General features: G+C 57.0%; 1 protein-coding gene across 1 annotated transcript; it reads right to left on the bottom strand.

Annotated features, from left to right (window-relative positions):
* Positions 1-27,811, bottom strand: PLOD1 (procollagen-lysine,2-oxoglutarate 5-dioxygenase 1). The gene is made up of 19 exons (XM_045475663.1): positions 27,404-27,811; positions 19,896-19,987; positions 18,659-18,792; positions 18,112-18,275; positions 16,954-17,066; positions 15,255-15,318; positions 13,691-13,788; positions 12,741-12,842; positions 11,546-11,677; positions 9,976-10,097; positions 8,377-8,481; positions 7,862-7,987; positions 7,444-7,585; positions 6,497-6,610; positions 5,734-5,799; positions 5,034-5,138; positions 3,291-3,437; positions 2,387-2,512; positions 1-879 (listed from the first exon to the last, which is right to left on the bottom strand). Exons 1-19 carry the CDS (start codon positions 27,477-27,479, stop codon positions 724-726), a joined length of 2,184 nt encoding a protein of 727 aa, XP_045331619.1. The 5' UTR covers positions 27,480-27,811; the 3' UTR covers positions 1-723.

Below are 27,811 nucleotides of genomic sequence, written 5' to 3'. Positions count from 1 at the left end.
TGGTGTGAATGATCTTTAATAGAAACTCTCCTGTTTCTGTCTGTCCCTCTCTCCAGAGGCATCGGGACAGGGTGATTCACTGCAGTGTGCGGACATCTCACTCCCTCCCCCCACGCAGAGGATGGAGCTATGGCATCGATGTCTTTCCCGTCTCCCAGGGGGGTTTCTGAGTCATCATCTCCAGGGGACAACATTCTGCTCCCACGACAGGAGCCACGGAGGAAGGGGCTTCGGCAGTCCTGGGGGCAGGGAGGGGGCGTGAATCTGATCCGGTCTCTGTGTCTGCCGGGAGCATTAGTCCTGGGCTGCAGCTCTGCCCGGGAGAAGCTCCAGGGCTCCCTTCTCACACCTAGAGCACCTCTGGGCAGCCGGTTAAGCCCTTGTTCCGCTCAAGTCCCGCCCCATGGAAGAAGCAGACAAAGAGGACTGGGTATTTCAGGAAGATGGGTGGGAAAGGACAAGTTGCCACAAAGCAATGAACATGCACTGCTGACTACAGGGCGCCTCCCTGGGCTGGGTCCAGAGCACCAGGAAAGCCCCAGCCAAGGAGGTGTATTCTGCCTCTGGCTCGTGGCCAAATCTCTCCGATGGTGGCTCCAAGAGCAATGGAGGTCAAGAGCCTGGAGGCTGGTCCAGGTTCCCTGGGGCCCGGACGCCCCAGAGTGCTGCCCGGCAGTGGTTGTTGGCAAAGAGGAAGAGGTCCGAGGTGGCTGGCCTGGCCAATTAGGGATCGACGAAGGACACGGCGATGTAGCGGGTGCCCCTGGTGGTGGGGAGCCCCTCGTGGTAGTGCGTGAGTCGCCCGGGGTGCATGAGGGTCCAGCCTTTCCGTGGGGCTCGGATGGAGCAGTTGTAGCGCAGGAACCGACAGCCCCCGCCCTGGGAGACAGGAAGCGTCAGTTCTCCCACGGGAAGCTGGGCCCTTCCCCCGCCGCCCTACCCCCCACCTGAGCCACTGCAGCCCAGTGTCCTCAGCCCAGTCTGCCGGGGATGCCTTGTAGACTGACAGCCACAGCTGCCTAAGGAGGACACTCAACTCAGCAAAGACAGAGGGAGCGAGAGCACTGGCCTTGAGTCAGGCAGCCCTGGGCAAAGGTTGGCTGCATGCTTTACTAACCCAGGCCTCAGTTTCCCCTCCCAGGAAACAGGCATGAACCTCACAGGGTCATGAGAATTAAGTGAGATGATCCAGGTAGGGGCTCAGGGCCAGGTTTCTCAACCTCAGCACTATGGACATTTGTGGGCAGAAACCCCCCCGTTTTTTAAATTGTGGTAAAATGTATGTAATTGAAACTTTACCATCATAAACATTTTTTAAGTACACAGTTCTGGCGGTACTTTCTCTTGTGGGGGGGCTGCCCTGGGCACCCCTGGCCTCTACTCACTAGATGCCAGTAGCACCGCCACAGCTGTGACAACCAAAAATGTCCCCAGGGGGTGGGGGGACAAAACCATCCCCTAGGTGAACCCCTGATACGTGGTAAACTCTCAAAAAAATTAGAGGATGCTTGTGTGGGTGTCCTTCACTGTGGCCAGCCCAGGACCGAGTCCCCAAAATGCTTAGAAAATAGCAGCTTAAAAAAAAAAAGAGGGGCGCTTGTTGAGTGTCCAACTTTGGCTCAGGTCATGATCTCATGGTTTGCGAGTTCGAGCCCCACGTCGGGCTTTGCGCCGATACTGTGAATCCTGCTTTGGATTCTCTGTTTCCCTCTCTCTCTGCCCCTCCCCTGCTGTCTCTCTCTCTCTCTCAAAAATAAATAAACGTTAAAAAATTTTTTTAAAAATAGCAGCTTAAGGAATGAGTGAATGAACAATGAATGAATGAATGAATGAATGAATGACTCCCTAGCTGAGCACACCTAGAGGCCTCCCTTGGGACCTTGAGGCCCCCAGAGCTGTCCCCTCTCCACCCCACGTCCTCCTGGTTTCCCCGGCTCTCCCCTCCAACCACCAGCCTGAGCCCCACACCCAGACTAAGCCCGTCCTGCCATTTCCAAGGCAGCCTCTTCCTTCTGAGACTGATGGAAACCCTAATCTCCTTATCACCAACAGCTATCAGGCCTCGAGTACTTACTGCGGGTTCCCATAGGCAACCACCTGAATGAGCTCAGGGAACTGTCACAGCAGTTCTGTGGAGGGCCCTCTACATTTTCCCAGCTAAGATAGGAGGAAACTGAGAGCCTAAGAAACACGTCTGAGGCCACAGAGCTGGTGAGCAGGTAGGCAGGTGCCGGTTTACGCAGTCTGACCTCTGACCTCCCGTGCCCACGCTCCACTGTGTCTGAAGTCCTTTCCCTCACAGACCTGGCACCCTCTCTCTCTCTCTGGTTCTTGGGCACTGGGCCCCGCAGGCCCCGCGGCCCCAACCACCCCGTGAGCAGCTCACCTCATAATCCACGCCGACCCGGTTCAGGGCGATGTTGATGGTGAAGGTGGAGGCGTCGTGGTGCGGCATGAGGGACGGCTGCTCATCTGGCTTGTAGCGGACAACAAAGGCCAGGTCGAACTGGGCCTGTGTCAAGGGGGTGGGAAAGACAAGCAGCTGGACAGAAGCCGCTGAAGAGCAGGAGAGGCAGGGGTGCAGAGGAGGGGCCCCTCACGCAGTCTTTGGGATGCTGGCTCCCTGAGGGCAGGTTTGTTCAAGGCCGTGTTCCCCCGTGCCTGGCACAGGGAAGGCTTTCAATAAAAACGTGCAGAGAGGGGAAAGGACAGAAGGAAGGGAAGGAAGAGAAGGGAAGGGAGGGGAGAGGAGGGGAGGGAAGCTAGGGCAGAAGGAAGGCAGCTCATCCTTACAACCCTTTATGGCAACTATGCAGGCTGCTGAATTCGTCCGTCAAGGGCAGTGCCCAGGCAGTCAAAGCAGGTGTCTGGAGAAAGCCTTGTGTGTGAGGCGGTGATCAAGGGAGGGAAGGAGCGCAAAAGGCAAAGGGGCAGTCAACAGGTACTCAGCGGGGAGCTAAAGGGAAATTGAGAGAGGAGTGAGTATGCTGGCCAGTGAGCCCGGGGCTTGTCTGCAAGCTGGGCAGAGGCATCCTTGAGGCAGGATTTAAGGACACGAAGGAAGGAGTCAGAGGAGTGATGTCATAGGCTGGAGGCAAGGCGGGCTGCCCCTACCCTGGACTCTTCCAGAGGCGCCCCCACCATGGGAGGAGACTTCACTCCCACCTGGAGACCAAACATTCAGGCCTCTCCCGCAGGCTGGGACCACTCTCTCTCCTTCCCCCCACTCCCCTCTCCCTAGCCACTCCCCCCCCCCACCCTCTCCCTGGCTACATCCCAGGCATACCCACCCTGGTATAATAGCCTGGGTAGAGCTTCTCGGTCATGGGGGCGATGTACTCCACCAGGAACTTGTGCCATTCCCGCTCGAAGCTGATCTGGTTCATGTGGATGTCGATGGTTGGTACGTTTTCGTAGCCACCCTGGATGCGGTTGTCCTGGAAGTGACCAAGGCGAGCGTGCTAAGCAGAATTCTAAGACGGCCGCCTGGTGTGTGGACTGCCCAACCGCCCCCACCCCACCTGTAAACACGACGGGATGAAGTTAGGGCAGAGGGCAAAGCGAACGGGCTCTGCAGACGTCACTGAGGTTAACAAGTCAGTTGACTTTGGGTTGATCACATGGGAGAGTGCCCCGGGTGTGCCTTTAAATGAGCATCTTGAAGAGAGAGACTCTCCTGCTGGCCTGGAGGAAGCACGGGAATGAATTCTGCCACAGGAGCTTGGATTAGGACCCCGAGCCTCACCTAAGACCCCAACCCTGGCCGCCCCTCGACTGCAGCCTCGAGAGACCCCTGAGCAGAGGACCCGGCTAAACCACATGTGGACTCCTAGAAACCCAGAGATGATACGTGGGTGTTGTTTTATGCTGTTGAGGCTTCGTGGTGGTTTGCTACACCGCAGAAAAAACCAGGTGCAGAGGGTCACAGGTTGGCTCAGGCACTAGAGTCCCAGCACTGACCTGATCCCGGGAGCACAAAGGCTGGCCAGACCCCAGAAAGCATGGGCTATGCCAGTTCCTGGCCTCCGAAGATGATCTCACCACCAAAGCATGTGGAGGAGGCCGGTAATCGGACCACTGGTTACTCCAGCTGCCAGGTCAAAGGTTAGCCAGGCTCTGAGGCACACAGGCCCAGGGCCTCATGTGCCTTTAAAAATGCCCCTGAACTTTTTTTTTTTTTTTTTTTTTAATTTTTTTTTTCAACGTTTATTTATTTTTGGGACAGAGAGAGACAGAGCATGAACGGGGGAGGGGCAGAGAGAGAGGGAGACACAGAATCGGAAACAGGCTCCAGGCTCTGAGCCATCAGCCCAGAGCCTGACGTGGGGCTCGAACTCACGGACCGCGAGATCGTGACCTGGCTGAAGTCGGACGCTTCACCGACTGCGCCACCCAGGCGCCCCTGCCCCTGAACTTTCTAAAATGAGTACAGGTACGGAATTCCTCTTCCAGGGAACCACACAGCCTCTCAATCCAATATGCCACTTGCTTCTGCTGTCTGGTGAATGTGGCCTTAACGTCCCTAATTCTTCCTCATCCCACACTTGCTTGTTCCTCCCCCATTACACACCCAATCTGGTAAAGGAAGCTAAATCATTCTAATAACAAACCAGGAACTGGAAATCTAGAATGTGAGATTAAGGCAGCTCAAAGTCACCTAGCGGTCATGGCAGCTTGAAGACCCATACTCCAACCCATTTCTTAAATCCCCTACTCCTCAGTGCCAGAGCACCCCCCGAAAGAGTCCCAGAGAGAGGGGTGCCTGGGCGGTTCAGTCGCTTAAGCGGCCGACTTCGGTTCAGGTCATGATCTCACGGTTTGTGGGTTCGAGGCTGACAGCACAGAGCCCACTTCAGATCCTTTGGCCCCCTTTCTCTCTGCCCCTCCTCTGCTCATTCTCTCTCTCAAAATAGATAAATAAACTTAAAACAAACAAGCGAACAAAGTCCCAGAGAGGTCGGCCAGCTTGCCAGGAAAAGAGCCCAGAGGGCAGGCTCCCCCACATTTCCCAGCCCAGGCACCTGGGCCCCCACCTTGTTATCTCCCAGAGACCACTGGCCATAGTGTTCCATCTCCTCCACCAGCTCGTCACAGGCCGTCTCCGTGAAGATGGGGAACCAGTAGACATCTGGGCAGGGCTGGGAGGGCGGGGACGGAGGGGAGGACCCAGTCACACGGGTCCGGGTGGCACCGCTGCCTCTCCCCCCACCTCCCCCACCCCCCTGTGGAACCCGCCACAGGCAGGGCCCCTCAAGTGGCCCAGGCCCTTCCCCATACCCTGGTCCGTGAGCTGCTAAAGGGGGAAGGAAACTGAGCTCAGAGCTGGTCTTTCTCAGCCAAGGTCACAGAACTACCGGGGCAGAGCCAGGAAGGGAACGTGCGTACGGAGGGAGGACAGCCCAGCAGGCTTCAGGGCAAATAGAGAAGCACTGTTTCTTACTACTGGCCCCTGGTCCGCGGTTGAGACCACATTTGGGGACATTTTCCTCTTCCTCGCCTGGGCCAGGAGAGCAACCCAAGGTCCCGAGGCCCCTGCAGACTCCAGCTGGGAAGTACCAACAGGAGGAAGGACCAGCCCACTGCCCATGCTCTTGCCCAAGTGCTTCCAGAGCACAGAAAGATGCCTCCCCTTCTCTCCTGGGGCAGCTAATTGCCTTCCTCTGCCCTCCATCCCCCTCAGCAGGTGTAGGGAGTGAATCAGTACCTTTGTTCCCAGAGGCACCCAGTCCTTACCATCTCTACCAGCTTCCCTGCCAGGGCCTTGGTGTAGTTCTCGTGGATGTACTTCTCCTTCCAGTCCTGGGGTGGGGGGAGGGGAGTCGGTTGGGGTCCTCAGGCCTGGCCCGGGCCAGCTGGGGCTCACTCTTTGCCCGACTCCATGGGATGCTCCAAGAGGGGGTTCGTCCCCCTCCCAGGCCCCCTGCAATGCGGGTGAATGTGTGCACGCCTGGGGGAGGGGGTACGCACCATGCCCACCGGGTGCAGGTGTATGATCTGGGCACACAGTATGCCTGCAGGAGCTGGTGTCTTCATGTGTACCTACATGCGCGTGCATGTGTGTGCAGGTCTGCGTACAGGTATGTGCACGTGCCCAAGTCAGCCGTAAGCTCACAATGTCTAGGAACGCCGTCACCACTTTCTCCTCCTCTGATCTTCTCGACACCCTCAGAAGTGAGTGAGGCTGAGATAGTATACCCATTTTAGAGCTAAGATAACTGAGACCCCAAAGGTCGAGCGGCTCAACTAAGTCACAGCTGAGGGTCCACAGACCCAGGCCTGACTCCTGGTCTCCCCTCCACTAGATGGCGCTGCCTCTCCAGAGCCCGCATCTCCCAGCCCAAACCCTGCCCCACACGGTCCCCGGAGTGGAGGAAGGCAGGTGGCAGGTAGCCCTCAGAGCCCCAGCCCTTCTCAGGCTGAGCAGGAGTCCCCTTACACCACTGGCTCGCTGGGGTCCCTTCCTCTCCCTCCCCTGCCCATCCACCCAGGACCTCACCTCGGGGTTGCTGAACACCTCCCAGAGGTCGTTGTGGAGGTGGCTGGTCTGGTAGCTGTCCAGGGAGAGCAGGTGGCCAAAGGTGTGCCGGTTGGTCAGGTACATGAACACATCCTGGGGAGAACAGGACGGATGGAAGAGAGCCCCTCTCCCCCACCAGTCCCAGGAGAGAGAGGCATGGCTGCAGCCTCCTCTGTCCATCAAGTTGGAGATCAGGGAACCAAGTGCGGGCACCCCATCTCATCTCCCTAGCACCCGGCCAGGCCTGACATGGATACAATCAAGGAGGGCTTCCTGGAGGACTGAATGGGAATCAAAGAACCAATGTTGATGGTATAGAAGCAAAGAATGGTGTCTGATCCTGAAGTTCAGAGCACAGGAAGACACCATCATGCTGCCACATTTAAATAAAAATAACCACAGTCGGGGGCACCTGGGTGGCTCAGTCGCTTGAGCATACGACTTGGGCTCAGGTCATGATCTTACGGTTTGTGAGTTCAAGCCCCATATCGGGCTTACTGCTGTCAGCCTATCAGCACAGAGCCCACTTTGGATCCTCCGTCCCCATCTCTGCCCTTCCCTGCTCACTCGCACTCTCTCTCAAAACTAAATATTCTTAAAAAAGAAAATAACCACAAAAACATATTGGGTGGGGCACAGGGAGAGGGCAAGGGCGTCTCTTTGGCACATTACTCGGGGTACATTTAGGTGGAGAGTTTAGGGTTTTTTGGCTGTGTGGAAAATGTCAATAAAACAGACGGTGTGAAAACTGGGTCCACTAAAATGGTCCCCACGGACCCTAAGGACCAGCCCTCATGCCTGATGCCCCAAGTGCCCCCCACCAGGCCCTGGCATCTCAGAAGCTCGAGGCCTAAGGCAACACGATCCAGACCACCTTCTCCATCAACGCCCCCCCCCCCCCCCGCCAACTGCCCAGCCCTGCCGACCTGCTGCCGGATATTGGCACAGAAGGCCATGTCGGGGTCCAGCTTGCTGTGGTGGAACAGGTCTGTCTGCAGCAGCTCAGCCCGCAGGGCACTGCCCTTGATCAGGTAGATGTTGGAGATGTAGGGCACGTTCCAGACGCCACTAAGGGTGAGAGAGGAAGATGGAGGGGGCTGCAGGCCGTCATAGGCTAGAGATCAGGGCCCCGGGGGAGGAGGCGGTCAGAGGCCGGGAGGGCACAAGAGTGCTCACTTGATTCCCCTACCCTGGGCACATGGGCCCAGGACAACTGCCAGGAAGTCCTTCCCTGTGTCTGACTGCAGTCTTCCCTGCTTTGGGTTTCGCAGGAATTCGAGGGCAACAAGGACGGGAATATTGGGGGAAGACGCGTGAGGGCGTTCCCATCCCGCAGGTACTCACACGCGCCGCCCCTGCACAACGTCCACATAGTCCTCGGAGCGGGCGTAGTAGCCATCTGCGCTCAGGGCCCCCCAGAAGTTCGACCACAGCCTCCCATGGCGGGTCATCAACGGGGCGATGACGTTCCTGAGGAAGGGAGCACCTTAGTGGGAGTCTCCCTGCCCACTGGGAGTTTGGGGCAGATCTAATTAGGTGCAGGGCGGGGGGGTGGGGTGGGGGGGAGGAGTGCCCTTTCAACCCGCACGTGGGGCCTGGAGGGGGGTGGGTTGGCCCATCTGGTTCGTGCTCCCTCCAACAGGGCAGCCGGGAGCGGAGGGCAGGAGGGGCGGCTTGCAGCAGGGAGGAGGGAACATCTTGGACCAAGACAAGGTTGCCGGGCTGGGGCAGGCCCAGGGTGGGAGTGAGGCCAGGGTGAAGGCGGAGAAGAAAGGCGTGGCGGGGGGCCGGGGGGGGGGGCCTGGAGCGGGGGCCCGGGCTTAGAGGGCCAGCCTGCCGCAGCCCACCCACAGCCTTACTTGTTCTGCTCGATCAGCAGGCGCAGGGTTTTAGGCTCCGTCAGGGCCACGTCAGCATCCACGCTGAAGTAGTAGGTGCAGCCACGGTCCTGTCGGCACAGATCCCTGCAGGTAGGGGTTCCGGGGTCAGCAGAGGGGTCCCAGGGTCCCAGAGCAGCGCTGCAGCCTTACTCTCCAGGCCTGCCCCCCTCTGTGACCACAGGGAACCAGCCAAAGGTCTTTAGAGGGGTCAGGCCAGCCCTGGTGCAGGTTGGGCCCGGCAGCCTTGACCCCGAGACCCAAACCCTGGGCTGTTAGGCTCTCAAGATGAATGCCCGGAGCTCAGCGACTGCTATCAAGTGCCCTGAAAACCCTCGTACTGGGGAGAACACGGCCCACAGACAGGTTCGTACACCGCCCAGGGCTAGGGGGTAAACCGGTTCTGCCCCTTCTGAAGTGTAGTTTGGTCACCCGTACCAAAAGCCTTACAAATTTATGCTCTTTTTGTTAATCTGGCCCAAGGCTCAGCAACGTACAGCCCGTGCTCCAAATCCAGCCCACTGCCTGGTATCGTTGTAGGTCATGAGCTAGGAATGGCTTCACGTTTCTGAATGGTTGGGGGAAACGAAAATCAAAAGGAGTCACATAAAAATCATATGAGGGGTGCCTGGGTGGCTCAGTTGGTTAAGTGTCTGAGATTGGCTCAGGTCATGATCTCATGGCTCGTGAGTTCGAGGCCCGCGTCAGGCTCTGGGCTGACAGCTCGGGGTCTGGCGCCTGCTTCGGATTCTGTGTCTCCCTCTCTCTGCCCCTCCCCCACTCATGTTCTGTCTCTCTCTAGCAAAAAATAAACATTAAAAAAATTTATTTTCAGGGGCGCCTGGGTGGCTCAGTTGGTTAAGCATCCAGCTCTTGGTTTCGGCTCAGGTCATGATCTCATGGTTCAGGGGTTCAAGCCCCACATCGGGCTCTGTGCTAATGGCACGGAGCCTGCTTGGGATTCTGTCTCCCTCTCTCTCTGCCCCTCCCCTGCTCACTCTCCGTCTACTTCTCTCTCAAAAATAAATAAATACACATTTTTTTAAAAGTTTAAAAAAACCTTATTTTTAAGTCGTATGAAATTCAAATTTCAGTGTTTGGAAGTAAAATTCGTGGGCGCACAGCCACGCCCATCTGTGCTACAACCTCAGGGTCAAGTGCGCGTGGCAGAAGAACCTTCCTGGAGGTTCCACAGCCTCGGATCTGGACTAATTCTTCCACAGTCAACAGGGATTACTTGTTTGTTTTAATAGTAAAGGCAAAATCAGAGATCATCTCTCGAAATTGTCCTTGTTTACCTACTTCTGGCTTTCCGGTTCTTCCTCTTTCTCTGATTTGCTTCCTGCACCCAAATGACACTGCTCAACCCTACCCAGGAGCCCCCAGGTTGGCAGGGCAGTGCCTACTTCCCCATTTGACAGTTGGGAACGCTGAGACCCAGAGGGGGGCCGGAACTTGCTGGAGACCACACGCAGCCTTCTGAACTCCTCTGTCTCCTGGCCTGATGCCCCCTGACAACACGACCCCCCCTGCCCACTACCGTCAGCAGAGATGACCGTGGTGCCCCAGCCCCCAACTCACGCGCCCACGTTCCTGGCGTCAGCGTTTGCCACCCGAACCTCAGGGCCCACCAGTTTCACGGACTGGTACTCGCTGCCATGCTCTGCCAGGAACTGTTCCACCTGAGCCTTGTGGTGTTGCTCCTAGGGGTGGGGGATGGGAGGGTGAAGATGGGGACAGTGGTTCCACCCCAGGACCACAGCACCCCTGCTCCTGCAAGCCACTCCCCTTCATTCCTCGCACACTCTTGGCCATTGGCTTTCCTATCTCCAGACCTCTGCCCATGCCCATGCCAGCCTTTCTGCCTGGAGTGCCCTTTCCCAGCCATCCCTGACCAGGCCAGGCCCACCAGCCTCTTAAGAGCCTCTGTCACTTGGACAGCATCCCCGACCCCATATCCAGAGTCGTTGATTCTGCCGGTCTGGAGCGAGGCCCAGGGACCTGCTTCGCTACAAAGTGTTCTGCGTGATCCTTGGACTGCACTTTGAAAAACAACAGTCCATTCCCCAGGCCCCTTGCAGGGGGAAGCGGACAAATCAAGATTTTTAGGATCAAACCCAGGATTCAGAGCGAAGCCCGGCTCTGCTACCATTAGTCGCGTGACCTTGGACAAGCCACCTCACCTGCCTCAGCTTCCGTTCCCTCCCTTGTAAAATGAGAGGGCAACTGAGCCTAAGTCCCAGGGTTCCTGTAAGGAGGCGACAAATCAGACCGGGCTCACAGGTCTTTAAAGGCTGCCTGTGACAGTTTTCTTTTTCTGCACAAAAAATGAGAATTCACGTCTCCAGGGAAGCGGGGAGACTCCCAAGGGCAGGGCTGACACCCTTCTCCTGTTTCCACGTGGCACAGTTGAACTAATGTCTGTGACACAGGCAGAGCTGAGCCGAGTGTGCGGCCACAGGGCCCTGGGAGTGGGGTGCTGACTGTCGGGGCTGAAAGGTCTCAGAAAGGGGTGCTGCCGGATGAGAGAACATTCGGGAGACAAGAAGCCTTGAGAACAGAGAGCACTCGACGGCGTATCTGGCATCCCGGATGCCAGGGAAATGAGGTGGGACTTTATCCAGCTAGGAAGCGGGGGAGAGGGAAGGAGCTACGAATACTGAACCTGGGCCTGCTCCACACAAAGCAGCAGGCCTCAGGGCCCTCCTTGATTCCCCAGAGGGTACGCAGGGAATGAAAACCAGTTTGTCACCGAATCGAATCAGGAAGGACCGACTGAGGCAGGGAGAGAAACAATGACGATGATGACAGCTAGGAGCACCTGTCATGTGCCTGCCCTTCCCTCCTGTGTGTTTCCCGTGCCCACTTGTTTAACCCATGCAGCAATTCCACGAGGTCGGCACGATTCTAGCTCCATTGAATAGGCGAGAAAACTGAAGCACAGAGAGGTTGAGCAATGTCACACAGCCGATACAAGCAGTGGCCCTGGGACTCAAACCCGGCCAGCCTGACTCAAGTCAAGCCCAACGCCCACTTCCATTTGGCCCAGAGAGTGATGCTTCAGTTAGTTCCGGAGATGTCCCAGGCCACCCCGTGAGGCGGAGCCTTGACCCAAGCCTCATGGCGACCCCACCAAGTGCCTGCTACTCACGTGGTTGTGAATGAAAAGCCGCATCTGTTTTCGGGGGTAGTGGAGGCGGAGGAGCCGCTGGAAGAACAGGGATAGGAACGGCGTGGGCTGTTCGATGAACACGCCGACCAGGACTGTGGGCAGAGCTTCATCCTGCACGGGGAGGGGGCGGCATGAGGGGCTGACGATGTGGCCACCGGGCCACTGCCGAGCCCCTAGGGTGGCCTGAGGGACCCAGAGCCAGAGGCAGAGGCGTGCAGACTTAGCAGGAAAGGGGCCTGAGCCAGGGAGCTCCAAGTAGGATGTGCAGACAGGCAGAGGCAGGGACTGACAGGGAAGCAGAAGGAAGCGGGAGGAGGTGGGGGGGGGGGGGTCCCTGCTGGGCAGATCACGTGAGCCTAGACTTGGAGCCAGGACCAGCTGATGGCCTGCTGTCACACAGCTTCGCTGGCATGGGTTTGCAGCGAGCCATAAACAAGGAGCTAAGGGGGTGCCTGGGTGTCTGTGGGTTGAGCATCCAACTTTGGCGCAGGTCATGATCTCACAGTTTGTCAGTTCAAGCCCCGTGTTGGGCTCTGTGCTGACAGCTCAGAGCCTGGAACCTGCGTCAGATTCTGCGTCTCCCTCTTTCTCTGCCCTTCCTCGGCTCGTGCTCTATCTCTCTCTGTCTCTCAAAAATAAATGAACAAAAAAATATATATTTTTTAATATGAATAGATAAACATTTTAAAACAAAACAAAACAGGGGTGCCCAGGTGGCTCAGTCAATTAAGCGTCCCCAACTCTTGGTTTCAGCTCAGGTCATGATCTCACGGTTCACTGTCAGCACAGAGCCTGACTGGGATTCTCTCTCCCTCACTCTCTACCCCTCCCCCACTCATGCTTTCTCTCTCTCTCAAAATAAATAAACTTAAAAAACAAAAAAAAAAAAAACAAAAAAACGAGGAATAAGATCTGTGAGTGAGTGGAAGGCAGCTATAGGAGAGGAATCAAGCTGAAGGAACCAGAACTTTGGCATGGCCAGGGGGGTGTGCATGAACAGGAGCCATAGGTAATCTCAGAAGGCTTCCAAGAGGAGGTGCCTGGGTGAGGAGGAAGAGGGAACCCCAGACAGGAAGGTTATCCCTTTACCTCCCACCAGAGACGATAGTCTCTTCCAGACTCACTCATCCTCCCCATCTGCGAGGGCCAAGCGCCCCATGTCTGGCAGCCTTACCCCTATGCCCCTGAGGCTGCGCAGGCCCTCGTCACACACAGCGCAGCCTGTCTCGAAGGTCCAGAAGCGCGGGATGTAGTTGCCCAGGTAGTTCAGCTGCAGCTGTAGGGAGACGTGAGGTCGGAGATGAGGGGTACGGCTGGCCCCGCCCACCTGTAACCACTGAGTCACATCCCTCTCAGCCCCTGGTGTTCCCACACCCCGGCCCTCTAAGGGGACAGGAATGCGGCTTTATTTGGGGCAGGTTTTGGAGAGAATGTTCTGGTGCCCTGAAGGTCACCGAAGCTGCTCTGGGGGCCCAGGGAGGACTGGCAGCCTGATACACTTTTATCTCTGGATCTGCCAGAAGCTTGTAAAATGCAGACTGCTGCCTGCCCCCCACCCCAGAGAGTCCAACCGAGCAGGTCTGAGGTGGGGGCAGGAAGTCTGCTTTAATACCCTCCCCTTTCTCTCTGACACGGTGCGGGGAGTGGAGGGGGTCGGGGACCACACGTGAAGAAGTGTGCTGTGAGCCAGGGCTGGCTCCCCGGGGCCTGTGAGGTCCGGCCTGCACCCCAGCTGCTTTTTAGCTCCAGAAGCGCAGGGACCAGTCTGTGCTGCTGATGACAGACTATGCCTTATGTCCTTCCTAAATGTTTGCTGAATGAAGAAACAAGTCTACCCTGGGATGATGGGGTACGGATGACTCGGGGCAGCCCAGCTGGGGCCTGGATGGGGTCAGCGACCTCCTTTCTGTCCTGGGGTTCGGCAGGGATGAACATTACTGACCGTCACAGCAAGGAAACAAGTCACCATGCTGAACTCAGATGTGAGGACAGAGGCAGCCAGGGGGCAGTGGGGCCCAGGGGGGGCGCTCTGACCCCAAGGAGAAGCGGTGGGGTCACAGTGAGAGCAGAATTGAGCCTCTGGCCCCGCTCTCACTCTCCCCAGGGGCTGGGGCCTCTCCCTACCTTGGTGGGCCCATTGCCATGAATCAGGACCGGAAGGGTGTCATAGGCAAGGTTCCTTGCTCTCACGTGGCCCATTTCAAACTTGAGCACCACCTCATCTGGGGGTCAGAAAGCACAGAGACATCCAGTATCAGGTCCAGAGGCCAAGTTCAAGTCCTAGCTCCTGCTCAGGGCTTGTTCTGGGCTATTAACATCACTTCTTCGAGCCTCAAGTTTCCTCATCTGTGAAATGGGGGTAAGAGCGGGTGGGCTCTGTGTTGGGCAAGCACTCAGCACCACTCCTGGCACATAAAGAGCATAGAATCCACGGCAACCCCCATTATTTATGGTGATTACTTATTCAAGCCAGAAGCAGGAGATGGGAGAAAATAAAGACCTGAGACATCCCAGCTAGAGAAGCCCCAGAGACAGAGCCTTGGGGGCACCTGCTCCGACAAACGACAGACCTGGAGAGCAGCACTGAGAATGTGCCAGCCCCAGCGGAAGGCCTGAGCAAGGTGGGGGACAGGTCCTGTCCTGGTGGAGAGACTCCCTCGGGCAGGATCCTGACAGATCCTCTGACCCCATTAGACAGCAGGAGGTAGCAGCCCATCCAACAGTTACAAATGCAGAGGAGTCTTCTGTCAGAGGCCTGGGAAGACACTGGGGAGGGAGGCCCTCCGTGTGGGTGACCATGTGAAGGGGCCCCTCTGCGCAAGTGCCTGGCTCCCCCAAGAGATGCTCAGGACCCAGCTTCTTAATCTAGGTTCATGTGCTTCCAGAAGCCACAGACAAAAGGGTGTGGCTTTTCCTGCACCTTCCTGGGAAAGGACTCATTAGATTCTCAAAAAATAAGATTCCGGGGCGCCTGGGTGGCGGCAGTCGGTTAAGCATCCGACTTCAGCCAGGTCACGATCTCGCGGTCCGTGAGTTCGAGCCCCGCGTCAGGCTCTGGGCTGATGGCTCAGAGCCTGGAGCCTGTTTCCGATTCTGTGTCTCCCTCTCTCTCTGCCCCTCCCCCGTTCATGCTCTGTCTCTCTCTGTCCCCAAAATAAATAAACGTTGAAAAAAAAAATTAAAAAAAAAAAAAAAGATTCCATTTATCCCATAAAATCACCAAGCAGCTATTGAGTCCAACTATCCTTTTCTTTTTTTTTTTTTTTCCAACTACTCTTTTCTTAAGATGTCCATCAGCTTCCTGTGCCAGCCACCTGGGAGGTGGGAGGGCAGGGAAGGAGAGGAAGCAGGAGCGCCTATAAGAACCAGGGATGCAGGGCTGGCGACGGGTACCCACTGTGCACATCGCCCACCTGCTCCCAGGCTGAATTGCTGCCTCCTCCCCTGGTGTCCCGCAGGCTCTTAGACTGACCTCTTGGCCCTCCTTTCTCCACCCCCAGGGAAACACAGCTCTGCCCCAGGACATCCAGGTGGCCTCTGAGACCTGGGGATGGGGCAAGTGACCTCCTGGAACAATAGCCAGAGAGAAACCAGCCTCTTCTCCTCCTTGGGCTCAGGCCCTGCCTGGAATCCTCATCGCCTTATTAATGACTCTCTTAGGATCCCTCTCCCCGTGGGGGCCGCTCACCCAAGGCTCCATCCAGATTCTGGAAGATACGGCAGCGGTGGTCCAGGGTGATGTTGATCCGCTCCTGTAGGAAAGAGAGCACTGGGCTGCAGCAGGGACAGGCCCTGGTGGAGGATGGGGCTCCATCATGCCCAGTGTGGGGAGCCTGCCTTCCTACTTCTGCCCCTTCCTCCCCCCAACACCCGCTGTGCCCTGGCACACCAGGACAGCTCGGAGCCCTGCGATCTACTGGTCCAGTGGCTCTACTCACAGAGAACCAGGGTCTTTCAGAATTAGAAGGCATCTAAGGCAACAGCTGGTTCAAGTATAACAATCATGATAACAACAAATGTTTTTCACTTTACTGTCAATCACTGATCTAAATACTACATAAGCATTAATTCATTCAATCCACACAACATCCTTTTTTTTTAATCTTTAAAAATGTTTTAAAAATGTTTTTATTTATTTTTGAGACAGAGAGAGACAGAGCATGAGCAGGGGAGGGGCAGAGAGAGAGGGAGACACAGAATCCGAAGCAGGCTCCAGGCTCTGAGCTGTCAGCACAGAGCCCGACATGGGGCTCGAACTCACGGACTGTGAGATCATGACCTGAGCCGCAGTCGGACGCTTAACCGACTGAGCCAACCAGGCGCCCCAATCCAAACAACATCCTTATGGGAAAGTCCCACCATCACCACATTTTACAAATTTAAAAAACAGGGCACAGAGAGGTTGAGGTGAACATCAACAGCTCAAACGTTAAGCTGGCATTTGAACCCCAGGAGCCCAGCCCTGAGGTCCCTGTTCACTGCACAGGGCTGCCCCTTCAAGATCCAGCTGTGTCTCATGGAGCCCTAGGCCAGGCCAACAAAGGCAAGTGGCATGCTAGGCCCAGTCCTCATCCCATAGAGAGGGAAGGGGACTCCCACAGAGTCCACTTTTATGATTTGGACCCTGGGCTTCTGCAAATGATGTCACCCGAGGCAAAGGGGAAGGAGGAGGAAAGACTGAGTTAAAAAGATCAAGTTCATGTTTCTACCGCACGAGTCCAGCTGTTTCATTTCATTAGTTCGTGGATAATAAAAACTGAGGCCGAGAGAGGGGAAGTGACTTACCCTAGGTTGCACAGCACCGCATGGATGGAGGTTATGGGGACAAGCAGGGAAGAATCCAGGAATCCTGACCCCCTCCACCCAAGGACTCTCTGAGTTTCCTGCCTGCCCGGAGGACACTGGCTAGTTTGGGGCGACACTGGTCCAGACCTGCCACCTTCAGTCCCTTCGACGACCCCTGCCTCCCTTAAGGCAGGCTTGGAGGTCATGGCACAGGTCTGGCCAAGACCTCTTCAGCCCCCAGAAACCTGCCCCCCCCCCCAGGCAGGGTGGGGCAGGGGCAGCTCAGCCTGTCGGTTCCTTTCAGTACCATCACTCCCAAAAAGGAGGCTATGAACTCCTGTCTCGCTGACTTGAGTGTCCGTGAGGGTGAAGGCCCCCACTGTCTTCTTCGCAGCCGCATTCCTGCCCTGCACCTGACAGTGTCTCACATACAACAGACGCTCAATAAATAGCCGCTGAACACCTGAGTGAATCTGCGAATGAATAAGTGGGGGCCCAACCCACGGAGTCAGGGGGCACTGCTCCCACTATAGCATCAAGATCCAGCATCAAGTTCCCCCCCACCCTGCCCCTGTTCCTCAGCCCCACCCGCCGCCCCTTACCCTCTTCTCTGGGTCCAAGAAGATCTTGGTGTAAAAGAGCTGGTCACTGTCACTGTCCTGGCCATCCCACTCGGCCACCAGTTTGCTGAGGCTGGGGGCATAACCGATGAAGCCTGCGGTTGGTGGGGGACACACAGAGACAGACACTTAGCTCCCGGCCTCTAAACCAGAAGCCTCTTCCCAGACTCTGCTTTCATTCATCTCCCACTCCTTTACCTCCTCTTAGAGGTCCTCCTGGATTGAAGGGAGGTAATGTCTGTAGGCTGAAAGCAACCTGCTAGTTCGTGCCACTTGGTGACAAGATCCCCCTGAGCTCACAGAGAAAGATCACTGGTATCCACTAACCTGAACCAAATCAGGTGCCGGGCACCACGTAGGTGGTGAATAAATGCATCAGACCAGGAGTCCCTGGAGAGCAGAGCTGGTAGGACATAGGCTTGGAGCCCCTTTTCTACAGTTATCTGGGAAACTTGGCCCAGAGAAGGGCAGAGGCTGGGCCAAGGTCACACAGTGCATGGGGGCTTAGAGGGAAAAACCCACACAGCTCCTTGGCCACAGTGCAGACTGGAATGGAGAGAAAAGGGAGAAGGGGCCAGCCAGGGAGGGCTCCACCCCAGGGAACACCCCCAGCCTTGGGCCAGGACCAGGCCATCTAGACTGTGCTAACTCTCTCAGCCAATGGGGAGAAGTGGCTGCCGGAGACGAACCCCCTTCTGTGGCTGGACAGAAGAATCCGGAATAAAATATGGATTTTACTCTCCATGCAATAAGAAGGCATTGAGTGATGCGTGTGGCTTTGCGCCTGTCTACTGGGTGGAGAGCGGACTGGAAGGGGTGAGGGCTGAGGCTGGCAGAGCAGGCAGGAGGCTACTGCAAATGGCCGAGAGCCAAGTGAGGCGGCAGCAGTGGGGGGTGGACACGAGGGCAGAGTCGGGATCTTTCAAAGTGGGAGTGGCGTCACCAGCCAGCTGAGAGGCGGCGGGGGGGGGGGGGACCGAGGGAGGATATTTGGGGGTGGCTCTGGTTTTGATCTGTGCAGATGGGTGGCTGTTTACAAGATGACGAGGACTGCAGGGGGCAATATGTCCCGACGGCAGCGGATGGACCCCTCTGGAACCCGCCCAGCCCCACCGCGGCCTCCGCGCCCAGACTTCTCACCTCCAGAGCCCAGGAACCTCTTGCCATCGGACACTGCCGGGTACTTGGCCTCCAGCCTGCGGTCAGGGTAGATAAGCTCCTCGGCCGAGAAGACCACCTGGCTCCTGGCCTGCCGGAACTTCTTCAGGAGCTCTCGAGGCCCCGACGCAAACACCACGTCATAGCTGTGGCCAGAGCCGAGGAAAGTGGGGGCGAGGCAGAGGTGAGCAGGGGCTCATGAGGCCACCTTCTCCCACACCACCCCTGGGCCACGCCAGGGGAAACGGCTCTGCCCTGCTGTCTCTGGCCCAGCCCGTGGCGTTGCCACCCCACCCTGGGCAGAGATGGTCCCCACCTCACACTCGAAGCATGGCTCACCCCACCTGGGCAGGGCCCCCTGCCCATCTCACCACCCCTGGGAATGGTCTTTTCTGGGCTCATAGGCCCCCTCAAACGGTAGGCAACCTTAGCTAGAGCGAGTTCCCCCTCACCTCCGATATCCCGCAAGGGCTAGAATATTCTAGAATATTCTCTCTGGGCCCTACCCAGGAAAGCCCCAGCCACCTACCTGTCTGTGAAGAGAATGACCAGGTTCTCCTTGTCTGCGTGCTTCTCCAGAGCCTTCTTCAGCAGCCGAACCTTCAGCCCTCCACCTGATGACGCCCCTTTCTCTCCATTCCAGTCTTCCCCCAGGCCCAGCGCCTACAGAGAAAGGCCCCTTAATGTGGGCTTTTGGTACAGAACTATCTTGTCAGCCAAAATTCTACCTCTGCCTGAACAGTGAACATCTTTGCCTGTCTGTCCAGCACCTCCTCCCTCACCTGTGGGGAAACCATTCTACACCGTGTGTGAGGCTGACAGGGCTCTGGGGGTGGAGGTGGGGGTGATGTGACCACACCTGGCCAGTCAGTGTCCCATCCTTCCCCCAGCCATGGGTTTGGGCATGTGACCTAAGCATGGCCTGTCAGACTCTTCCCCGGGACTGTTCTGTCCCAACTACGGAAAGGCTGTCTAGTTCTGTCGAGGTTGAGAAGCTGAGGCATGTGGGTCTGTGACTGGTGGTCATCCTGCCACCGTGTAGAGAGAGTATGCCTGCAAATGAAGGCCAAGAGAACCTAGAGATAGAAAGATAAAGCCCTAACCATGCAGCTCGAACCCCTAGATCCAGCTATGCCTGAAGCAACCCTCTGCTTCAACCTGCATTCATGTGAGCTAATCCATTTTCTTTCTGGCTTAATGCCACTGGATTGCAAGCTGTGTAGGCAATGCCCTGGTCTGCCCTGTCATCATTCCAGCCCCAGTGCCTACCACTGTGCCTGACAGAAGGAGGCACTCAGCACACTCAGCTAAATACTGGAATGTCTCCCTGCAGGGCTTAGCCCCCATCCTGCACACAGAGGACACCAGAGGACAGCTCAGCCCCTGTTTCTTTAGAGCAGAGTTTATACAGGTAAGATCTCCAGAATACGGCCATCTCAAAATCCCTTGGCGGGGGAGGGGGGAGGAGGGAATTGGTAAAATGCTGGTTCCCAGGCCCTGCCTTCTAAACCAGCCCTACTCCCCTAGCGTTAGCATCGCCCCATAGCCCTCCTGTCTCACTTTCCCCACATTCCCAACTCTGGCACCTCCCAGACTTTGCTTACATTCTCCCCTTCTTGCTTTTCCTAAGTCATCCTCCTCTTTTGGGCTTCCAGAAGCTTTCCCTGTGGCCCCGATCAGTTCAGGAAGGGCAAAAACCCAGCTCCTGGACTCTCCCGCTACCCCGCGGTTGTCCTGGCCCCTTCCCCCCACCGGGAGCCTCTTACCTGGATCTTGTAGTTGAAGAACTGGCCTGAACGCTTGAAGCGTCGGAACCCCTCAGTCTCCCTCGTGGCCACCGTGAGGACTAAGAGGTTGTCTATGGACAGAGGACGGCGTGGTGAGTGGGAATGGAGGGTGAGGAGAGGTGACAGGCAGGAGCAGGTCATTGTTCCTACATGTGTCAAATCCGCGCAGGATGTGCCCTCACGTCCACCCATTACAGACAAGGGCCCAGGGCCCGGGTAGGAAAGATGTACCGAAGGTCACTCAGCTGGTTAATGATAGAGCGGGGACAGAACCTGGGTCTCCTGGAATCTCCTCCAGGGTTCTGTCCCCCTGGGAACTGAATGGCACGACAGGAGGCGTCCAGAACAGAAGCATCTGCACCTTGCATGGTGGGGCAAGGTTTCTCTGGATTTAGGGGGCTGTGGCCCCAACACAGGAGCGGAGGGAAGGGTTCGTCCTGAATGCCAAGCACCAGGGGGACCTCTCTAGCTGATGCTGGACATGAGCCCAGGGATGGCCACCTGCCTGCACCCAGGGCGCACACTGCTAATCCATCCCAACAGCCTTTCCTGCTGAGCCTCTCCGCCAACATGTGAGAACCTCTGAGTTGACCCTGAGTGGAAACGGACTTGAAATCCTCAGCTTTGGCCAGAATAGCTGTACTACCTTAATAAGAGACTTCTCTCAGTCTCTGTCGTGTGGCTTCACCTCTGCAATAGAACCTGCTGAGGGGCGCCTGGGTGGCTCCGTCGGATAAGCATCTGACTTAGGCTCAGATCACCATCTCGCGGTCCACGAGTTCCAGCCCCGCGTCGGAATGCGTGCTGACTGCTCGGAGCCTGGAGCCTGCTTTGGATTCTGTGTCTCCCTCTCTCTTTCTGCCCCTCCCCAGCTTCTGCTCTCTCTCTCAAAAATAAATAAACATTTAAAAAAAAAAAGTCTACCCAATTGATTCTGATTGCAATCAGAGTTAATCACCGACTTAAGGAAATCATGATTCATTAAAAAAAGAAAGAAAAAAAAAAACCCTGCTGAAAACAGCTCCCCAGGGGGCATCTCTGGGAGCCCCGGGGAAGCCCCTTCCAGATCACAGTACGAAAGGGCACCTGGCTGGCTCAGTCAGTAGAGCATGCAACGCTTGATCTTGAAGTTATGAGTTCGAGCCCCACGCAGGGCACAGAGATGACTTAAAAAAACAAAACAACACAGAATACAAACAAACGACAAACAGTACAGTGGTCAACCCTTTATCCACGGGAAATGCATTCCAAGACTCCCAGTGGATAGGACCGCTCCACAGATAGTACCAGACCCTATATACGCGATGTTTTTTCCTATGTGTATGTATCTACGATAAAATGTAATTATAAATGAGGTACAGTAAGGAATGAACAAGAGTAATAAGTAAGATGTAATAAGCATCATGTGGATGTGGCCTCTCTCTCAACATATCTTACTGCACTATGCTCACCCTCCTTGCGATGATGTGACATCTAAATGCCTACCCGATGAAACAGAGTGAGCTGAATGACACAGCACTGTGACATAGTTAGGCTGGAGGATCATCTGCTTCCGGACCCTGGTTGACCGTGAGTAACCGAGGCCGCGGGTAAGGGGAGGCTACTGTTACCCACTTCAGGGAATGCCAGACTAATTCAGTGAGATCGGGCCTGTAAAACCCTTGTTGGGTTTTACTAAGAGCTATGACTGGTGCTGATCAGTGAGAGGCAAACACCCTGCTTTGGCATTCAAGGCCCTCCCTGATCGGCCCAGTGATGTACTCCTTCCCTCCATTGAGTGGACGAGATCTCCCCCAGCCAGGGGTCTCACCTTGCTGAGCTCCTCCCCTCCTGCCCCAGCTCCCTCTCTCTGTCCCCTTTCGCTAATCTTCCTCCAGGTCCCAGGGCCAGTGACAGTGACACCCCTTCCCTGCCACCACCTCTATGAAGCCTTCTGAGATTTGTCTTGACCTCTCTCCTGCCTTTAGAGGTAGGACACCCCCCACCCCCCGCCCACCACCACCACCTTTGTAGCACTTATTACCATCTCGTGGGGTCCGGGACATAATGCTTTCCTGGGTGAACTGACCCACCAAGTGGCCAGGCCAACACAGGCAAGTAAGGCCTTCCCATACACCCCCACCCCCCTAAAAACAAGAGAAGCCTGGGCTGAAAGAACAGAAGCATCCCGCTTGGCAGAGCTGGCTGAGCTGGGCAGCTGCTGGCCCCAGAGCAGGGGGCAGCTCAGAAGATTTTGGCAGGAATCCACTGGAAGTGGGCCCAGGGCCCTGGGGAGGAGGGGTAGATCCACTAGGTAGGTATGGAAAGGGGAGGCCTCACCACCTGACCTTGGGGGCCAGGAAAGAGGGGTGCTGCTCACACTTGAGGAGAGGCTCCCCCAGTTCTTGCCAGGATGGTTAAGTGTCCCCACACCTCCCCCCTCCCACCCTGAGTGAGGAGAAGAGAGTGGCTGGCTCTGAGGCCCTCCTGTCCTTGGCAGGGAACGCTGGGACAGGGAGTGTCACATTTCACAGATGGACAAAGCCAGCATGTGTGTGTGTGTGTGTGTGTGTGTGTGTGTCTGTGTGTGTGTGTCTGTGTAAGTTGGTGGATCAGGGCTCCTGAAGACAGGCTGCGGTGGGAGGGGCTTGAGGGGGTAGGCATCTCGAGGCTCCTTTCCTGAGTCCCCTCTAGCAAAAGAACGGGTACCCGATGGCTAGCCTTTACCGAATATCTTTGGCACGCAGGACTCGGTTCTAAGCACTTTACTCTCCTAACTCCCCACTCTACATTTAGAAACCTATGGCTCAGAGATGGTGAGTAACTTGCCCAAGGAAGCCAGGAAGTGGTAGCACCAGAATGTGGTCACAGAAGTCTGGACCCAGAGTCCCCTCTCTTAACCTCTGCACGCACTGCCCTGGCTTGGGGCAGTGACCAGCTGTCTGTCTCTCCATCTGTCTGAAAAAACCCTAGCTGAGGTCGAGGAGAAGGTCCCAGGCTATGCTGGACCCTCCCCACCCACCCAGCCTGTCTCTTCTCTGATTTCCAGGATGATCCCAGGTGCCCCATGGGGGCCTTAACAAATCTAGTAGCCGAGGACTCCAGAAGATCACCTGGTCCAGAGGGTCAACCTGCCTACATATCAGCATCACAGGGAGCCTATGAATTCCAGGACCAGAGGTCTGAGATGGGCCCAGGAGTCTGGATTTTTTCTACCCTTCCCAGGTGATTTCTGATGTTAGCCCATTGGGAAATTTCTGATCCGACCCATCCCCCGGTCCTGATCGGGGCTCCGATGCAGGGGTGCGGAGATGGGTCACAGCAAGAGAACTCAAGGCAGACCCCTCCCCCAAGGGACCCTGCCATTACCTCTCAATACCCCCCACCCCCACGCAAGCTGCCTCAGTGAACCCAACCTTTGCCCCATTCCCTTGCCTCGCCTGCACCATTCACTCCTCCTTCCTCTGAAGAGGCCCCAGTCCTCCAGGAAGCCCTCTTTCCTCTGCCCAGCAGGTGATGCACCAGTACAAACACGTTCCTTGTCCCTTTTGCCAGGCCAGGCTCCTGCCTTTATTTCCTTGGCCTCCCTCCCCCTCCCTGGGGCTGGGACTGAGCGTGACTCAGGACGTCTGGTGTATACTGTCTGGCCTTAGGGAGCACGGTGGGCAGGGGACTCTAGTAAGCACTACCACCGGTTGAGCCCTTGCTAGAAGCCACATGTCACACAAAGTGTGTTACAGTCATCACATTTAACTATCGACATCCCATGTGGCAGGTGATAGTTCTACCCCTCCCGTCTATAGGCAGGAAACTGAGGCACAGAGAGTCCAAATGACCTGCCGCCAGTCACAGAATCTTGCCGGGAGAAGGGAATGAGCTGGAATTCCAAATGCCTGTGTTCTTAACCTCCCCATTTCTCTGTCCAACATCCTGGAAGGCTGCAGACCGAATCCAGCATTTCCAGCCGCCCTCTCTCAGGCATCCCCAACGTGGACATTCGGCTCCAGTCACCCGGCAGGCAGCCAGAGCACAGGGCATGCCACAGGGTGTCAACGTGGAGGACCAGGGCCCTGCCCCCCTGCTTTCTGGCCGGTCCGGCCGGCCCACCGGGGGCCAAAGCCAGGGTCCGCACGAGGCCTGCCACCCGGGGCTCTTGGCCCTCCAGACCTGCTGCCCAAAGTGCAGCACTGGTTTTCCCTGACAGACAGGCTGTGATCCAGGATCAGAGGTGAGCAAAAGGCAGCAGAGCAGAGCGGCAGACAGACTGCTGGTGAGTAACTTAGCTTCTCTGTGCCTTTTATCTGTAAAATGGGGTCATAACAACAATAGTAGTACTTTCCTCCAGAGACTTTCGTGAGCACTGAATGAGCTAATGTCCGTGAAGTGCTTAGCATAGTACCTCGCTGCGGGTGCCACATGTCATAGGGAACGTCCCGAGAGAAGGGCATGTGTGTGGCCAGGTGCTGCCCCGGGGGTCAGGGATGGAGAAAAGCCACCTTGCTGAGAGCAAGAATGATGGGGACAGGCTGAGCCCGGGGGCCTGGGGGAATACAGATCCCTCTTTGGGGTCCAAAGAGAAGGCTGGGAACGCAAGATGGCTCTCCAGGCACGGTCATGACCCACCCAGTCTGCTCTCTGGGGAGGTGGGAATGAAGCTCCTCCCCATCCTCCGTGCTCCCCCCAGGCTTGAACAGAAGCCATAAACGGGGCGGCAGAATGGCAGGAGATGTACATTCCCAGTGCCCAGGAGCCCGGCGTGCCTCTCCTGGGTCTGAAGCCCTACTCCTTTCTGCCCCTTCAGTCCTCCTCAGACACTCCCTCCCCCCACACACATCCAGCTGGGCCCGCCTGACTCCTGGGACCTTTCCACTCCCTGCCTGGAACAGCATGACCCGGGACCCCCGCCCACGCCCTGTTGACTTCCCAGAGCCTTGGAACTTGGCAGCTGTCAGGCTCCAGGTGGGCCTTCCCTCTCCATGGCCAAACCGAGGCCTGCAGGGACAGGCGGGAGCCCAGGGAGAGAGCAGTGATCAGCTAGAAGTCTCTACAAAAGGGAGAAAGGACCAGGTCTATGGGAATTTGTTCGTTTGAATGTCGCTTTGTTGACCGTCTCTTTCTGTCTCCCACGTTGGTCTGGGGGCTCCCCCAGCATAGGGCAATGTCTCCCTTCTCAAGCATAGGGCATTCTGGGAGCAGAGGGCTGTATCCCCCCCCCCATAACATTGGGTACCTACTGAGGTGAGCAGTTCTGGGCCCACCCACCGCTATAATTGGGAACTCCCTAAAATGGAAACCCCATCTTTCTCTCCATGTGCCAAATCCACGTGCGTGTGGGTACAAGCTGCGAAGAGCGCCATTCCTGAACCTGCCCACTGGAACATTCCTCGGCAGCTGCCCCATCCCAGCCACCTGGAACCGACCGGGCACCCCAGCCCAACCAGGGGAAGGGAGGAGCTGGCCTCTCTGGGGGGAGCTGGAGCGTCCCCCACTCCCGACACCAATCAGTGGGCCTGCAGGACCAACTACCCTCCCACTCTGTCCTAGCCAGCAGGCTGAGGGTCCCACCTCAGCTGGGCCTGGGAGAGTTGAGGAGGCTCCTCCAGACAGCATCTCTGACCAACAGCACCCCACCCCCACCCCGTCCAGACAGGGGTCGGCGGAGATGAGCAGCGGGTCTGAGTCCCAGTCAATGACTCCACCTCCAAGCACCTACCACGACCCAAGACCAGGTGTTTAACCTTTTGGGCCCTCAGTCTTCCTATCTGCAAAATGGGCTAATGATTCCTTACTAATTAAAAGGATCTGGATAGAGTAAGGGAAGAGAAGGGCCTCAACCTGAGAGGGGCTTGACGTTAGCTCCACGTCTGGCAAACTGTTACCTCTTGTCCATCAATCTACTATCTACTTACCATCTACGAGGTGCTCTGCCTGGATCATCTCAGTCACACACTCAATCCTGCACCTTTAATGGGACTCCCTTCTGTCTCCTCTGTCCCCTCCGGTCACCCGCCGGGGCCAGCACACCTGAAGCCTTGTCATCAATTTGGTCCCTGACTCACTTCTGTGGACTTCATTGTGGGAGCAGGAGTTTTTTCTCCTTCAGTGGTCTGAGGCAGAGGGAGCCCACATCAGCAGAAGCAGGGGAAAGAGAGGCCCAGGAAACAAAGGGTATTATAGGGCGCCTAGCTCCTGGCCAGCAAGTGGACCCAGGCCACAGGCCTTTGGCACACACTATCAGCCCACCCCTGTGCTCAGCACCTGCATCACTGGATTTTTTTGACCTGTTTTACTACCCTGCTGGGATACTCCAGGAAAGCAGGCGGTGCTGGGTCCAAGAAAGAAAATGCCAGTATAGGCCAGGTGTTGAGCTGAACCCTCACCAGGAGGCCTCATCTCCTGGAATCCTGGTCAGAGCACTAGGACTCAGGTACCACTGCCCCCACTTTGCAGGCTAGAACACCAAGCTTCATGGAGATTAGTCACCACGGGCTTTACCACTAGGAGATGAGTGGCCTTGGGCACAACCTGGCACAAAGGAGGTACTAAGAAACGGTGGTTCCCCTCCCCTCCCCTGGTGAGGGTCTTCTATACCACCATCCTGCCTCCTCTGGCTCCCGGGTTCTCAGGAAGGAGGGCAGACAAAACAGGGTACCATGGTCGGGGTGGCCAGTTCAGCTCTGCTTTGCTGGGATTGCCCACAGGCTATGCTCTCCTCCGGGCTCGCAGATGTTCAGCAGGCAGCCCTGGAGGTGACCCAAGGAGCGGTGGGGAAGACACTAGCACCTACTCAGAACGATGGGGCACACTCTGAAACCTGCCCTGGGGATGTAGAGGGAACCCTAGACACGGAGTCCAGTGGGTCTAGAACCAACCACTCCAAGACTGGACAATCCTGGGTAGTCACTGCACCTGTCTGAGCCTCAGTTTCCCCAGGTGCAACCTGGAGAGAGTTAAGACCCACCCAGCAGGCGCCCCGCAGACCACATAGGACTGATATGACAGCGTAAATGGCTCTGCCATGTGAGCCACCCCCTCCTCTCCCCACCCCAGTGGCTGTGATGCCTACTGTCTCTGAGCCCGGCTCGGAAACCAGGCACCCCTGGGTGTCAATCCTGGTTCCAAGGCCCCCAAGCTGTGTGATCTTGGGCAAGTGAGCCGACTCCAGAACCTTACATAGTGTGCCCCGCTGGAAAAGGGGGTAACAGAAGAGCTCGCGTCCGCGGGTCGACATCATGCTTAACCGATAGCTGGCCCATAATAAGTGCTCCCTAAACAGTAGCCATTGGTATTACTGTTATGAGAGCTATTATGATTTGGATGGACCTCGGCTGTCCCTCCCCTCCCGGCTGCACGGACGTGGGAACCGCAGCGCCAACAGAGGAAGTGATTTGTCCGAGTCACCAGCGAGTCAGTGGCCAAACGGCCGGAATCCGGATCCCCTCGGAAGCCCAGGCCTCCCGTGCAGCCCAGACCGGCCTCTCGGCCCCGGGCCCGGCCCGCGCGCTCACCCTCCGGCTTGGCGTCGCCCTTCGCTTCGGCCAGGAGCAGCCAGCCCAGCGGGGCCAGGAGCAGCAGCGGCCGCATGGCCAGGGTCTGGGGACGTCCGGCCGTTCCCGCCGCGCTCGCAGGCTGGAAACTTCGCGACGGGGCCCGCGGTCCGGCTGCCACGCACGGGGCCCGCCCCGGGGGCGGTGTCGCACCGCCCTCTCCTCCCTCCCCGCCGCCCGCCCAGGGGAAGGCTTTTCCCGCAGACTCGCCCGAACTGGGCCCTCGCGGAGCTGGGGCGGCTCCCGGGTCCTTCCGCCCGCTCGCCCGCCTCCCGTTCTTCTCTGGGGCTTTTCTACCGCAGGAAGCGGGGGATACGGGGGTGTTCGGGGCGGTCAGGGCCCTCCGCACCCCTGGAGAGACCCCACCCC

The sequence above is a fragment of the Leopardus geoffroyi genome, chromosome C1, assembly GCF_018350155.1.
Source record: "Leopardus geoffroyi isolate Oge1 chromosome C1, O.geoffroyi_Oge1_pat1.0, whole genome shotgun sequence".
Lineage (NCBI taxonomy): Eukaryota > Metazoa > Chordata > Mammalia > Carnivora > Felidae > Leopardus > Leopardus geoffroyi.
This window is presented reverse-complemented; position numbering and strand designations above follow the sequence as displayed.